General features: G+C 34.8%; 1 protein-coding gene across 1 annotated transcript in view; it reads left to right on the top strand.

Moving 5' to 3' along the window:
• LOC129273664 (uncharacterized) overlaps positions 1-15,281 on the top strand; it is a 57,620-nt gene that overhangs the window by 22,167 nt on the left and 20,172 nt on the right. The window contains exons 10-24 of the mRNA XM_064107941.1: positions 1,674-1,790; positions 2,750-2,956; positions 3,524-3,717; positions 4,800-4,827; positions 5,782-5,948; positions 7,188-7,362; positions 7,973-8,113; positions 8,551-8,635; positions 8,958-9,066; positions 9,916-10,081; positions 11,643-11,718; positions 12,050-12,299; positions 12,917-13,153; positions 13,642-13,789; positions 14,507-14,623. Coding sequence (XP_063964011.1) covers positions 1,674-1,790; positions 2,750-2,956; positions 3,524-3,717; positions 4,800-4,827; positions 5,782-5,948; positions 7,188-7,362; positions 7,973-8,113; positions 8,551-8,635; positions 8,958-9,066; positions 9,916-10,081; positions 11,643-11,718; positions 12,050-12,299; positions 12,917-13,153; positions 13,642-13,789; positions 14,507-14,623 — 2,217 coding nt within the window. The remainder of the gene's footprint in view (positions 1-1,673; positions 1,791-2,749; positions 2,957-3,523; positions 3,718-4,799; positions 4,828-5,781; positions 5,949-7,187; positions 7,363-7,972; positions 8,114-8,550; positions 8,636-8,957; positions 9,067-9,915; positions 10,082-11,642; positions 11,719-12,049; positions 12,300-12,916; positions 13,154-13,641; positions 13,790-14,506; positions 14,624-15,281) is intronic.

Here is a 15,281-nt window from a genome sequence, read left to right as displayed (position 1 = left end):
TATTATTAAATGAAATATGAAATATTCTAATTTTCTCCTCATTGTCAAGTGAAACAATGATTAATTCCTCTCTGAACATGTTGAATTAGCATTCTTTAATGCTATATGGTTCAGTCAAGTTGGTTCTTATTGTCAAATCTGTAAAAAATGAAATATTGTATAATTCAAACAATACAAAACAAAAGAAATAAAGAGTGATGGATATCATCGACTGACTCATTTGCATGTCACTAATTTTACATCCGATTCTGATGATATTTTCAGCGTTATGCTAGTTTGATTTTTCTCTATTTCTTCAAATCAACATTTTTTCGGGGTGGACTTGACCTTTAAAGCATGGTTGATTATGACAATAACCAAGATTTAAGATTCAATATTCATCTCATTCCATTTCCACTCTAATAAGACAAATACATCTATATACATGAAAGATGTGTTATATCAGAACTAACCTGTACATAGATTTAATAAAAAATTCAAAATTTGGATAAGCAAAAAGAAGCATCTAGTAAATACATACACTGTAATGCATCTGAAAGAAACATGGACATATTTGAATGGAGATCAAAATTTAAGAATAATCTGATGAATAGTGTGTTTAAAGGACAAGTCCACCTCAGAAAAATGTAAATTTGAATCAATAGAGAAAAATCAGACAAGCATAATGCTGAAAATTTCATCAAAATCGGATGTAAAACAAGAAAGTTATGACATTTTAAAGTTTCGCTTATTTTTCACAACATAGTTATATGCACAATTCAGTGACATCCAAATGAGACAGTCGATGTCCTTCACTCACTATTTCTTTTGTTTTTTATTGTTTGAATTATACACTATTTCAATTTTTACAGATTTGACAATAAGGATAAACTTTCCTGAACCATATATGTTTAATCAGTGGTAATTCCATATGTTCAGGGAGAAATAAAACTTCGTTTCACAGGACAGTGGGGAGAAAATTAGAATATTTCATAAGATAAAATACAAAAGAAATAGTGAGTGATGTCATCAGTTCCCTTATTTGCATACTGACTGGGATGTGCGTATAGCTGTTTTCTGAAATTAAGTGAAACTTAATAATGTCATAACTTTCTTATTTTACATCTGATTTTGATGAAATTTTCGGTGTCATACTTGTTGGATTTTTCTGTTTTTATTCAAATCAACTTTTAGTTGGGGTGGACTTGTCCTTTAAGTTTCCACAACATGATGCCTCAGAAATAATTCCTTAAAAATGAACAGTTAATTATATATATTGTCCAACTTAATGCTATTAGCTATTAGCTATGCTAGATTTCTTATATAAAAATATACTTCAGCTGATCATGTTTCATGCAAATTGAATTACTGTCGTATTTAGACTATTCAATGTCATGGCCATATGAGAAAATGGTAGAATAACTGTCTTTTATTAGGGGATCAGAATTACGATTTCAACATGAAGTTATTTTCTTTTAAATTGTTCCTTTTTGTTGTTACTTGAGTTCAAGAAAAAAACGGAACCCCCTTTTTCACTTGCGAAAGATATCTATCAAACATTTTTATAAATTTTCATTTATCAAGGCATCATGGAAACTTTCTTTCACACGTTTTTCTTTTCTTGATTTTCTCAGTAGGACTTTTTCCTCAATGAAATGAGCTAAAAGTTTGTGTTTGTTGCATTCTTTTTTTAGATGCGATGTACGACAAAGCAATTTCCACAACTGGACCTACCTATGTCATCTGGGCCCGAGGACTTATCAATGCTGATGGCCGTGTTTCATATCATGGAGTACAGCAACGCTCCCCGGGTAGGTTAGAAGTGATGCGAGTGAGAGAGAAAAATGATTGCAATATTATGTAGAAGGAAATGAATGAAGAGAGGTTCCAAAGATGGCTTATTTATTTAGTAATAGTTTCATTTATTAGCGCTTTGAATAATTAATGTTTCTATGCGCTTTACATTATTAATTAGTTATTATTGATACCCTGTTATCGGACTCTGGCAGGTCCACACACAATGTATGCACTGTCTCCACTCCTTTGGGAGCATTTCAAGAAGAGTTCAAAGGCTTAATTGCTAGGCTTTCACATCCTATCGGGTACCCATTTAACACCTGGGTGGAGAGTGGTGAAGTGTGGATTAATGCCTTGCCAAATGATGCCAGGCTAATGTGGATTCAACTACATGACTCTCCGATTTAAGAATCAGAACCGTCAAACCACTACATGTCCACTATCAGAATATAAGTTTCAATTACAATCAGATCAAAATAATTTCTAGATTCAAGAAATGGAAAGGTTCTTTTTGAGATGCAATAGAAAATTGGGTTAAAATGTACATTATGCCTTTAAAACATACTTTGTCTACATTTAAAGGTAAGGTATTTTCAATTCAAGTATTCCTTCATATGCTTGGTGATATCAAGGATATAAAGGTAGTTGGCATTTTCTAATCTTAATTATATACGTTTTGTTCAGATGCTGAAAAAGTGCTCAGTGGTTTAGAGGATGTGCTCTTTGTTAAGTTTTTGGATGATGTTTTAGTGGCTTTTCAATTCAAAAGAAACTAGAATATCAGTATGAGATCATATAAAAACTATACATATACAACAATTAAAGTTTATTTTATATCTTTGATGGATAAATTCATGACTTCAAGAATTAACATCAAAGATGCATGTATTTATTTTTTGACCTTATGCCCATTTGAAATTTAGGTCTAACTCCTACAAAATAAAATATGTTTTCCAACCCTTTGTCTTAAAAGCCACATCGAATCTCCAGATTGATTTTAATCGAGTCAGCACAACATGTGCCCCAGGGACCATGCCCACACCCCGTAACCACACCCAGACCACACCCACAGGCGAGATGGAGGGCTGGACCATTGAGGGTATCAAGGAGACCCAAGATGCTACCTTCACGGTTGAGATGGGATTAACAGGGGGTCAGAAGGGGTACAATTACATCACTGGTAAGAGTCAGATTTCATTTGTGGTAGATTATGGTTTACACACTCAAGTGTGCCAGATTCTTCCTCTCAACTTCATTTTATAGCAATATTTACAAAACACACTCATATTGCACCATAGATTCATATGATGAAGCGAGTTGACATATTTCTTTAGTATATTACACATACTTCATCTTCCTTACATGTATTTGTATTCTTTAATGTCATTCAAAGATTTCTATCTCTTTTGAGATACAAATGACAAACTACACCCTGAATAAACCCATAAATGGGTCTTATATACTAAGCCACACCCAGTTATATTTCTGGATCAGATCTAATTCTTTTTACATCGCATCGAACATTATTCCTAGTCATTTTGGCCTATAGGGTACTAATTCACTGTTCATTCCTGTTTATTGGATTATTTAGGGTGCAGGGATCTTAACATTTTGTGCATTATAAATTTTGAATGAATTTGATATCAATTATCTCCTTATCTTTTAACATGTGTTGTCAAATTAAGAAGTTTTTAATATTTTGCATAACCACTGACCCGATCAACATAATCAATTAAATATTTTATAGGATCTGTTGGTTGGGGTATTGCTTGGTTTATCAATGGGCGGCTGATACCAGAACTCATGCTGACTCGTGGTAAAACCTACACATTCTTGGTGAGCGGAGGGGATAATCCCACATTGAGCGCCAACTATCATCCATTCTACATCACCGATGCCCCTAGTGGAGGCTACGCCCAGTTATCGCAGACGGAACAGGAGGTAAATAGAAACTGGGTGGTGGTATAAAACATATCACTGTATTGGTCAAATAATGCTCAGGGAGCATGCACTAATGGGAATCAATCAATGAGATTGTGTGTCGATTATTATGTGTTTTGGTTTTTTTGTTTGATCTCCTTTTTTTTTCTGTATCTCATAATGTCCTGTTACTATGTTCATTATATGTGTATATTGTATGTTTTTATGCTGATCAGTCCACCGAGAATAAATAGATATAAATAAATGTGCATGTCAGCATTTTAAATCATACTTATAATACCGGTAACTCTTTAATAAGTGAAACACTCCTCCCCCCATGATGGTGTGAGGTTGTTCCCAAGGGGTTAATTGCCTTGCGATAAAGTGGTGTATCACAATATAATTCTAAAACACATATAAAGGGGAATGAGGGTACGATTGTGGTATATAGTAAAATTGAGAGATGGAGAGGGGGTTTGTAAGACAAGAGATATATTAATTGCAGTATTTTGCCAGCTATCACAATTAGTAATTATTAGTTGGTATAATTGTTGGTAGAAGAGCCGTGGTGTAGTTGTTCAGACTCTCGACTTGTAATCAGAGGGTCTTGTTTAATTCGAATCACACCGCTGCCTAGTCAGTGTCCTTTGGCAAGGCATTAAATGGCCTCAATGCCGACTGACTGGAATGCTCCCCAGGGAGTAGAGAATGTGCATACATTGTGTGCAGGAATGACTGATTGAATCCGATGACTGGGGTAATAATAAAGCTGTTAGCGCTTAGATATGTACAATGTATGTCTTAAATGCATTATGAATAACCAGATAATTATATTATTATTTCATAATTCATTTTTGTTTTATTAGGCCCATTTCATTTTGTCCCCAAGTTTTAATTATAAACAGAAATCGGCATGCTTAGAAACGCCCGAAATGAGCACCCTATAATTGTTTTCTATTATTAGGTAGATAGCAATGGAATGGGATGGGGTTCTGAAACATCCCACCTTTTTAGGTGCTTGCAAAGGAATTGTTTTTTCTATGATGTCATGTTTACGAAAATCATTGTCAATCATAATACCTTATCTTTCATTTCGCTTTCAGGAAATCCTAATCTTTGCTGGACCAGAAGGTACATGTATTTAAATTTTCCCATGAATTTCATCAGGCCATTTCTAGCTATATTCTCATAATATTATTTAAAAGTTGGAACTTATAATATGCCTGTAATTCATTCCAACCAAGTACACTTTATCATTCTAAAAAAGGAGAAAAGGATATACCATGTTGATCATAACATTAAATTACATCATAGACAATGTTTGATGTAGTGCTATCTTTCTCTTTTGAATATTCTTCAGTTGATTTTTATTCCTCATTAGGCAATATTTTCCTTTTTCCTATTATCACACTGGAGACTTTTTATCATCACCATTGTAGCTACTTTACTATAATTATCATTTATCAGAATATTGATATTGTATTTATTATTTACAATTGCAGACTTTGGTAGATACAACTTTTTGTTAAAAAACCTATCCTTTCAAGAAGTATTGGTGATTATTGATGTAGAATTTTACTTTTATGCACACGCACGGATACTTTCTTTATGGTACTATGCATTTTCAAGAAATAACTATTTTTGTATATTTAGTATTAAAAATATATTCTTCATTCAAATTTTAGGAATTTGGCATATCTGTATTAATCTGTGTATTAAATGTCCTACCCTATAAACAAGTAGTTTTTGTCTTTCCACTTCCTAAAATAGAGATAATTTTTTAATATGGTATTTAGCATTTCGAATAACTTATTATTATTATTACTATGTTTATTATTATCTATATTATTATTTTTTGAAGAAGGTCCACTTGGCAATATTGAAATTCAATTCATCATTTACAATTACAGACTTTTGCAAATCTGTGACAGAACTTTGGCATATTTGTGTTAATCTGTGCATGATCTCAAACTTTTAAGAAGTAATTGATTTGATCGTCTTTACACACAAACTCATATTAACGCTTTATATGGTATTAGACATTTCTAAGAACACAATATCATTATTTACTTTTTCAATATAAAGAGGGTCCCCTTTGCCAATGGGAGACAACCGGCAATACCTCGCACCCCGATTCATATGATTCATTTGAAGAGTTCAAGAGTACCTTGACTGTAGATTGCCAGCCCGGCGACCCTGGTGAACTGGTATGGACAGTACCAATGGATGCCCCTGATATCCTCTATTACCATGTAAGACAATTTGATTTTTTGAGTACAGTAACTATATTTTTTTTATCTCCCAAGAGCCGAACTTCTCAAAATTGATATCCCACATCTGCCCAACTGAAACACTTTTTGTATGTTGCACGTTCAGGTTAAATTTGGGGAAGAAATTATCGTTCTATGGAAAGTTAGTAAAGAAAATATTTTGTTAAATTGCATTGAAGCCTTTGTAAATGACGAACACACATTGCGCATCTACAACAAATGATAATTTTGTAACTTGCTTCCTTTTGCAAAAGTACGGCAGACATGCTGTATATATATATATAGAGAAGATAGAGAAGAGAAAATCCGCCTCCCCCCAAAAAATGAGGGGTGTGATTACCTAATAAAGCAGGGGCTGCACCAGGGTATTTTGATAGGGGTTAAGATGACATATATTTGCCCAATTAACATACAGGGATAGTATAGAATTACATGATGTTTATTTTTTTTTGAAATTGTTGAAATTGAAATGGTTTTATTAGGAAAACTTAATCGCAGCCGAAGGCTGAATTGCGAAATTCTTTACAAGGTAAAATACAAAATATATACAATTTCAATGATCAAAACAAAATGACATGTGAAAGTAATAAAAATGAATGTTATATGTTGAAATTTGAAAAAGGAGTAGAGTAGAATAATTGCATACATGGGATAACAGCAATCTTTGATATTTGTAACCACAGTATGATTAAATACTACCTCCTAATGCGCTTCTCTCTTCCCTGTTTTAATTCCTCCTCTTTTTTACTACTTGAAAAATCATAGGGTTGACCCTTACTACTTAAAAAAAAATCATAGGGGCTGTCACTCTTAAGTCAACATTTCAAAGTAATGCCATGAATGAACACTTGCACTCGGTTGTTCTCAATGAGAGCTAAAAAGTAATTTGAATGACTGATACACACAGTCTATGGTATGATTTAGAATACCGTCCTGAAAGGTCTAGAAGTAAAAAGTAACAAGCTCAACAAACGGATGCCATTTTCCACGACATATGGGGCATTGCAAGAAGCTTACATTGAATTCCAAATCAAGCATACATGTAGTGCAGGTCACTTGATTAAACAGTATGTAGTTGATTTGCATTTCATTGTAAGTCAACTTTCTTGAAACACCCTGTTACGCTTGGACGTATGCTTGGTTTGCAATCGAGCATAAGTTTCTTGCAGCTAGCACCCTGATAGACCTAACTTATTCTACCTGTACTCCTTGAATTAACAGTGCTACACCCATCGCTTCCTAGGCTGGAAGATCCATTTAGTCGATGATGAGAGGAACACAACGTCACAAGAGACAACCACGATGACCAGCATCACAACATCCATGGTTCCTGGTATCCCCACTACTGGCAGCACAACAACAATTGTTCCTGATGCCATAACAACTTCAAATCCAGGTATCACGTCTGTAGATCAGGAATGGTGCAAGGGGGCAGGGGGGAACTGTCCCTATGGTTTTTTAAGTACTGAAAGAAGTGAAGACGGAAAAAGAGAAAGAATGTAAGAAAAAGACATCTGGGCCATGTATCGCCTATTTTTTGACTTTTTTTTTCAACTTAAAAATATTGACACCACCATTATAAGTTTTAATTCTTCCCCAGTATCAAGATACACTGATGCCGCCCCTCCTGTTGGTGTCTTAATGGCAGCGTTCCTCAAAAGAATGATGCCATTCTGGAGACAGAAATATGCACCCATGGTGCATGTGCATGAATGATGAATGTTTGTGACCACAGCCCGGGGGGGGGGGGGGGCACTCAACCACAAAAGTGGTTGGCATGTGCCATGGGCGAGACAAAAAACCGGGGGCTTTGGAACGGACTTATTGTAAAAAGGAGGGTCTTCGGAAGTTTGATAACAATGATGATGAATATAGATTAGAAAAAATAAAAACACTGACATAACAAAATTGAATTGATTGAAATGCATCATTTAGAGGATCAACATATTTTGGTCTGAATTTTGTTTTCATGAAATGGATCTCCTTTCTTTAATCGCAATCTGCAGTTCAAAGCGATGACAGTACCTACCATGGAAAACTTGTTGGGTCATTAGCTGGCACCGCACATGGTGTTGCAGGGACGATTTACGCAGAGGATGATCAGACAATAAGAATCATTGGATTCTCTTACGATGGGTTAGCTCCAGGTAAATATGGTTAAAATCTTAGGATGAGAAGGATATGATGATGGCATAGTGGTGGATGATGATGATGATGACGAATGATGTTGGTGGTGGAGGGGATGATGTGATCTTGATGGAGGTGGTAGAGCTAGAGGTGCATGAAGCTGTGGTGATGGCAGTGGTTGATGTCGATGAGGAGGGGGATGATGATGATGATTGTGATGATGATGAAAATGATGTTTGTGATGAAGATGATGCTGGTGTTGATGATAATGAAAACAATATTAATGATGGTGGTGTTGATGATTATGATGATTATGATAAAGATGATAATGACGATGATGATGATGATGATGATAGTGATGGTGTTGATGATGATGGTGGTGGTGGTGATGATGATGATGATGATATTGTTCTATGTTGAATTTGATTCCCTATTTAATTCCATTGGTCTTGAACAGATGCGTTCCTATGGGGTGGAGACTCAGGAGCGAGTGGAGACTTACCAACCGGTGCTGGTTTCCCCATCCATATAGAAAATGGAATGTAAGTTGCACTTTGGGAGGGGGAGAAAGATAAATAAGTTTTTCAATAAGTTAATATTTTCATCATAGTGCTTTCATTGATTAAAATTAATGAATTATCTGTACTCATATAACATATGTTACGAAATCATGTGAGAAGGGTAGATATGTTCCTATTTAAGATGGAAATGATGATGCTAAGATGCTCAAAGTACATCAGAATTACAAATATGTATTAATTTGTTTGTCCAATTTTTCTCTTTCTAATATTCACTTCATTTATATGGTCTTAGTAAATAAATCTGGAGCACTGCTCTATCTTTCTTGTTCTTGTTTTGTTTCAGAGAAGAAAAACTGGGCTCTTACTCCAACGCCAATATCACTGTCACTCTTCCGCCATCGAGGACTGTCTCAACTCTGAACTATATCTCGGTCTGGTGTCGACGAGTTGGGGTAATTCAACATAATTCTCAATGAGCTGTTTTCATGTTACGTTTTCCCCATTCTAATTATTGATTAAGATAAAAAGTTCAAAAATCCACTTATTTGAGACGGATACTGTATTAAGTCCAGATTATGTATAAATCATGAATTTGACTGGCATCTCGGTCATTAACTTACTTTTGCAACCTCTTCTCCACTGCATTCCTTTTCCCCTATCTAATTTTTCTGTCTTTTCCACTTTAAGACATTTACCTCCCCTCTCTCTTCCCTCAATCCTATTCCACCCAAATTTCAATTTCCCTCCTACCATATCCCCCCCCAAAAAAATTACTGTTCTGGTTCATAACCACATAATTTTTTGTTATCAGAATGTCATAGAGCTCATATGATGTAGATTATATGAAATAAAGAAACTGTGTCATGGATTTACATTGTGAATTAAGAAACCTCAAACAATGTGGTGACATACCTTGGGAACCTTGCCTGCATGGAGAGACTTTTTCATCTTTTATTTCAGAATAAAACTTTTGTGACTAGCAAAATGTAAAAAAAAATGTTCATCATGACAGCATAGCATGAACATTTGTTGCTCGACTTGTTATCAGATCTGACAACTGAGAAGCACTGCTACTGCAGTAACTGTCAGATAAAACAGACATTGTTGGATAAAATATTTGGCAAGTCCTTTCATGAAACGAATACCAGATCACCACTTTTGCAAGCAATTTTTCTGTCCGGCTTCATAAAAAAAAGGTCCTAAAAATTCTGCCGGGGGGGGGGGGGGACAGCACCCTGCCATCCTTCCTCATCCTTGGTAATGCTAGTCCTTCAATCCTGATCATCATTTACTTTTTACAGGTTAATTTCGGGCATGTTGTATTCCCACAAGATTTTGATCCACCTTCTCCTTATAACCTCGGTGCTCTTCCTACATTTGCCCACCGAACATCAGCTACAGCCGTGATAGTCCTTGATCCAAAGAGAATCAAATTTGAAGAATTGCACTACGATGGATTTGGGCCGGGTAAGATGTTTTTTGTTTATTTGTCAATAACTTCAATTCCTTGACAGAAACAAATGAAATACATTTAGAAAATTAAATTTATTTCTAACCATATTGCAGACATTCATATTGACACATTGACACCAACACTTGTTCTTTCTATTTTTCGGAAGCACTTAAATAATAATAATACATCCTTTTCTTACATTTTTAATAAACTTTTTGCTTCAGTACCAGCTCTTATCATGTAAAATATATTACATTGAACACTATTTCACATAACTTTTAAGAAAAAAATTATGATGATGATAATGATAAAAAAAAGAGTGTCTCAATATAGTGGCACTCATATACTGTACATATTCCTACTCTTTTTAAGACAATGTAAAAAAGAGATTTTCCAAAATACACAAAAACCAAAAGTAATGGAAATCAAAACCCTAAACATAATTTTATTACAACCCTCATCACTTCAATCCCCCCATGTTACAAGGATTATCAATCCGACAACTCTTATTGCTCTTAAAGACATAAGTATAAAAGCTGGCATACGAATGATCTCAATCAAAAGTTTTTGAGAAGGATAAAAAAAATTGAGGACTTATTAACCAATAAGTATGTTTAAATTATGGAAACCAATTTTACAATTCACAATTTATTTAAAGCAGAATTATCATAATGGTTAGTTTCGGTCATGTTCGCTCATTTGGTTTACGCAGCAGACGATGCTAGCCTGCTAGTATATTATAGTATACTTACGCAGACCCTATTGCAAATCAAAATCAATTCTGGACTCGATATTTGCTTTCTCAAACTGTAGCTATATTATAAATATCAGTAGGCAAAGCTTTATAGTACAAGAACATTGTTACTTTCAACATTAAATGCGTAAATTAAGTTTGTTTAAACTGTATTAATTGTTTCAAATGAAAAGGGTCTAGGAACGGAAACTATCATACGTTAGTCACGTGACGTTGTACACAGAAATATGCCATGTTCTGCCTGCTCGATCTCAAAGTTTGGGAGAAAAATGAGATGTAACCATTATACCAGTCATAAAGTATTAAACATCAAACTGTAGGTAATCTATTTAGCATTGAGATGACAATCAATCTCGACCTTTTTGACCCTCAGGGATATTCCAGTGGGAAAACAAAGGTGCCAGTGTCTCGAAAATATGGGTGATTTCAGACCGTTTGCCATAGCAAAAGTTGTGAACATGGACACTTTCAAATGAACAGCGAGACGTAAATAATAAATTAATTGTAATAACATTTACATCAAATTAATGGAATAGGATAAAATTTTCACACTATTATCAATCTGGTGTGAGATTATTAATAGTTATAAAGATATACCCGGATTTCTGCAATATTACGTTCATGAAAACCACTGTTCCCTGTGTTGAAGCTGTGTGTGTGGACTTTCGGACACTCAAATGCACGTGAATAACCATTATGAGAACAGATAATGTCTATCCTACAGGGCAGTGAGATAACTAAATGGTTATAGATGTGTGTAAGGTGGTTGTTTCCTCATAGCCTTGCACTAAACTTATCAAATGACTATCTTAATTTTGCAGACGCCTACTTTTGGGTGGGGCCAGGCGACACACCAACCTATGATAATAGTTACAGGACGTACGATGAAACAGGAGAGTAAGTTTGTTTTTGTTATTTCTGTGTTCCTGTGTACTAGTATTTCATTATGTTGATGATGATGAACAGCATTTGTATAGTGCCATTTATCTGTAAAAAATACATTCCAAGGCGCCGGTTCTCCACATTATTCACAAAGTTGCTGGAAAAGATGGGTCTTTATTTCAGATTTGAAGGTCTCAATTTTGTTACAATCACAAAGTTGGATTTCTTTGTATTGTTATGATTGACATCGAACGTTATGATATTTGACTATGTATTGTTGATTTGATTGAATTTTGTAAATGTAAAATAGTTATACCTCAATCGCAAATATGTTTTTTTTCCTCAGAATCAAAGTACTCAAGGCATATTCGGGTCAAACTGTCACTGTGAATCTCATTGAAAACATCACTGTATTTGACATCGGCCATATTGGACTTTGGTGTGTCTTATTCAAACAAGACTTTGGCCATGTTGACATTCCCAACGAGAACGTACTCAACATTCCACCCTTACCACTGCCAATTCCTCCCACAACAACGACGATAGTTACTACAACCACAGCAACTATAACGACTACCAGTATGGCAGCTCCTTCGGTAAGACAATCAAGTGTCGTACAAATAGGGACAGTAAATCCCATACTCTAAGATATAATTTTTTTTTAATTGTCAGATTGGGTTGATGCCAGATGTGCCCTATATGATGTATTTTTCTTGTATTCCTGGGGGTTGGGGTGATTGGCAGGGGCTGCGGAACGGTTTTCAAAGTGGGGGGGGGGCTGGCCATGCAAAAGATCACAATCATATGGTAATTTTTACGTTTTTGTACACGGTTTTGGAAAAAAGTGGGGGGCTGAAGCCCCCCCAGCCCCCCGTTTCCGCAGCCTCTGATTGGGATGTGTCATTTAAGGTTCAATTTTTTTGCACATAGAATGATTTCTGATTGTGATATTTGCTTGGTCACTCACCCCCCGCCATTTTCAAAACTGTATCGTGGCCTCTGACGCATATGTAATTTTATAGATTTGCTGTTTGAAGAGTTTTTAAAGGAAAGATTAAGAGTATTTTTGTGAGTCTCTACAGCATGTTCTTCCAATAGTAATAATTTCATGACTTTATAACACTGAAATCTACATAATTTTGGACTAGGGAATTTACTTGAAATTAATAATAATATACCTGCAATACTGATTTTGTATTGTGGTCGATTTCAGTTCTGCAATTGCGAAACGTTGGATTCTGAGTTTGAAGTCTGCTGGTATATCGACGGGGACGACATCGTCATTCGTCACAGTACCCCCAGTACGGATGACAATGACGGAATGTACAGCGCATTCGGCGTCAGTGGGTTGTCGACGAGAACGGAGATGGTCGGCGGCGATGTCACAGTTACCTTTGTCAACAATGGAGTTCCAATGGCTGTTGATTATTACCTGGATTCTAAGGCCCAAGTAAGAGTCTTGAAAGATCTTTGTATTTTGATGAAAGTCTCGATATTAGTAATTCACATGCAACACATGTACTTGAAAAAGATGTTAACACCACTTAAAGATTAATATATGCACTTTGCTTTGTACAAACTACTTGTTTTCATAATTTTATGCTTTGTTTAAAAATTACATTTTTTTCACAGAAAGATTTTGTTCAAAATCAAACACAAACTAATCATTGTCGGTACTCAAAATTATGATAATGGAGAATGTTCATAGCGTTTGTACCGGTGCACTATTACGTAATGATAAAACAAAACTTGATCGTTGATGAAGAACCCGCTTAATTTCAAAATACATTTCTATGCATTCTTAACAGAAGTGATTAAAGTCAATCTCCCTTTCAATGTGTCAAAAATATTTGTTTTGCCATTTTTATTCATGAAAATATTTGATGTCAATCAAACCATACAACTGTCTTTATTGTATACTTTGTTTCTTTTTCTAAGTGTTCACCTCAGAATGGCGCCGGCTCCTGCCCCGATGTCCTCCCATCAAACCCGGCCAGACAGGCCAGTGATGATGTCACACTTGTCAATGCTTCAAGTGTCAATGGAAATACCCATATCATATATCGGAGACCCCTCGCTGCTAGTGGTAAGGCCTAAATGATAGCTGAATCGATTACGATTTTCATTTAGACATGGTTGATTAGGACTTTAACCAAGATTTGAGATTCAATATTAATTTCATTCCACTCAAATAAGATGAACAGATCTATATAGATGAAAGATGAGTTATAGCACAAATAAGTCGTACATATATTTGATAAAAAATTCAAAATTTGGATAAGCAAAAAGAAGCATCTAAATACATACACTGTAATGCATCTGAAAGAAACATGTTTGAATGCAGATCAAAATTTATAATTAATTAGATAAAAAGTGTGTTTAAGTTTCCACAACATCATGCCTCAGAAATAATTCCTTAAAAATGAACAGTTGAGCTATGCTAGATTTCTTAAGCTGATCGTGTTTCATGGAAATTGAATTACTGTCGTATTTAGACTATTTAATGTCATGGCCAAGAGAAGAAGGTAGAATCACCGTCTTTTATAAGGGAATCAGAATTACGATTTCAACCTGAAATTCTTCTTTAAATTGTTCCTTTTTTTTTTGTTACTTGAGTTCAAGAAAAAAACTGAACCCCCTTTATCACTTGCGAAAGGTATCTATCAAACATTTTTATAAATTATAATTTATCAAGACATCATGGAAAATTTTCTTTCACACTTTTTATTTTCTTGATTTTTCGGTAGGACTCTTTCCTCAGTGAAATGAGCTAAAAGTTTGTGCTTGTTACATTCTTTTTTAGATGCAACATACGACAAAGCAATTTCCACAACTGGACCTACATACGTCATCTGGGCCAGAGGACTTATCAATGCTGATGGCCGTGTTTCGTATCACGGAGTACAGCAACGCTCCCCGGGTAGGTTAGAAGAAATGCGAGTGAGAGAGAAAAATGATTGCAATATTATGTAGAAGGAAATGAATGAAGAGAGGTGAGGTTCCAAACTAGAAGGGCTCGTTTGTTTAATAAAGGTCAAGTCGACCCCAGAAAAATTATGACCTGAATAAATAAATAAAAATCAAACTAGCAAAACGCTAAAAATTTCATCAAAATCGGATGTAAAATAAGAAAGTTATGACATTTCAAAAATTTTGCTTATTTTTCACAAAATAGTTATATGCACATCTCAGTGACATGCAAATGAGACAGTCGATGAAGTCCATCACACAATACTCCTTTTGTTTTTTATTGTTTAAATTATACAATATTTCATTTTTTACAAATTTGACTGAACCATATAGTATTTAATCAAGGCTAATTCCACATATTCAGGCAGGAATTAATCTTTGTTTCACTTGACTATGAGGAGAAAATAAGAATATTTCATATAATAAAATACGAAAGAAATAGTGAGTGCATGACATCATCCGTCACCTTATTTGCATATTGACCAGGATGTGCATATAACTATATTGCGAAATTAAGCGAAACCTTAAAATGTCATAACTTTCTTATTTTATATCCGATATTGATGAAATTTTCAGTAATATGCTTGTTGGATTTTTCTTTTTTTTAC

The sequence above is a fragment of the Lytechinus pictus genome, chromosome 12 (genome assembly GCF_037042905.1).
Source record: "Lytechinus pictus isolate F3 Inbred chromosome 12, Lp3.0, whole genome shotgun sequence".
NCBI lineage: Eukaryota > Metazoa > Echinodermata > Echinoidea > Temnopleuroida > Toxopneustidae > Lytechinus > Lytechinus pictus.
Note: the sequence above shows the minus strand (reverse complement) of the source record. Positions and strands in the feature narration are given on the sequence as shown.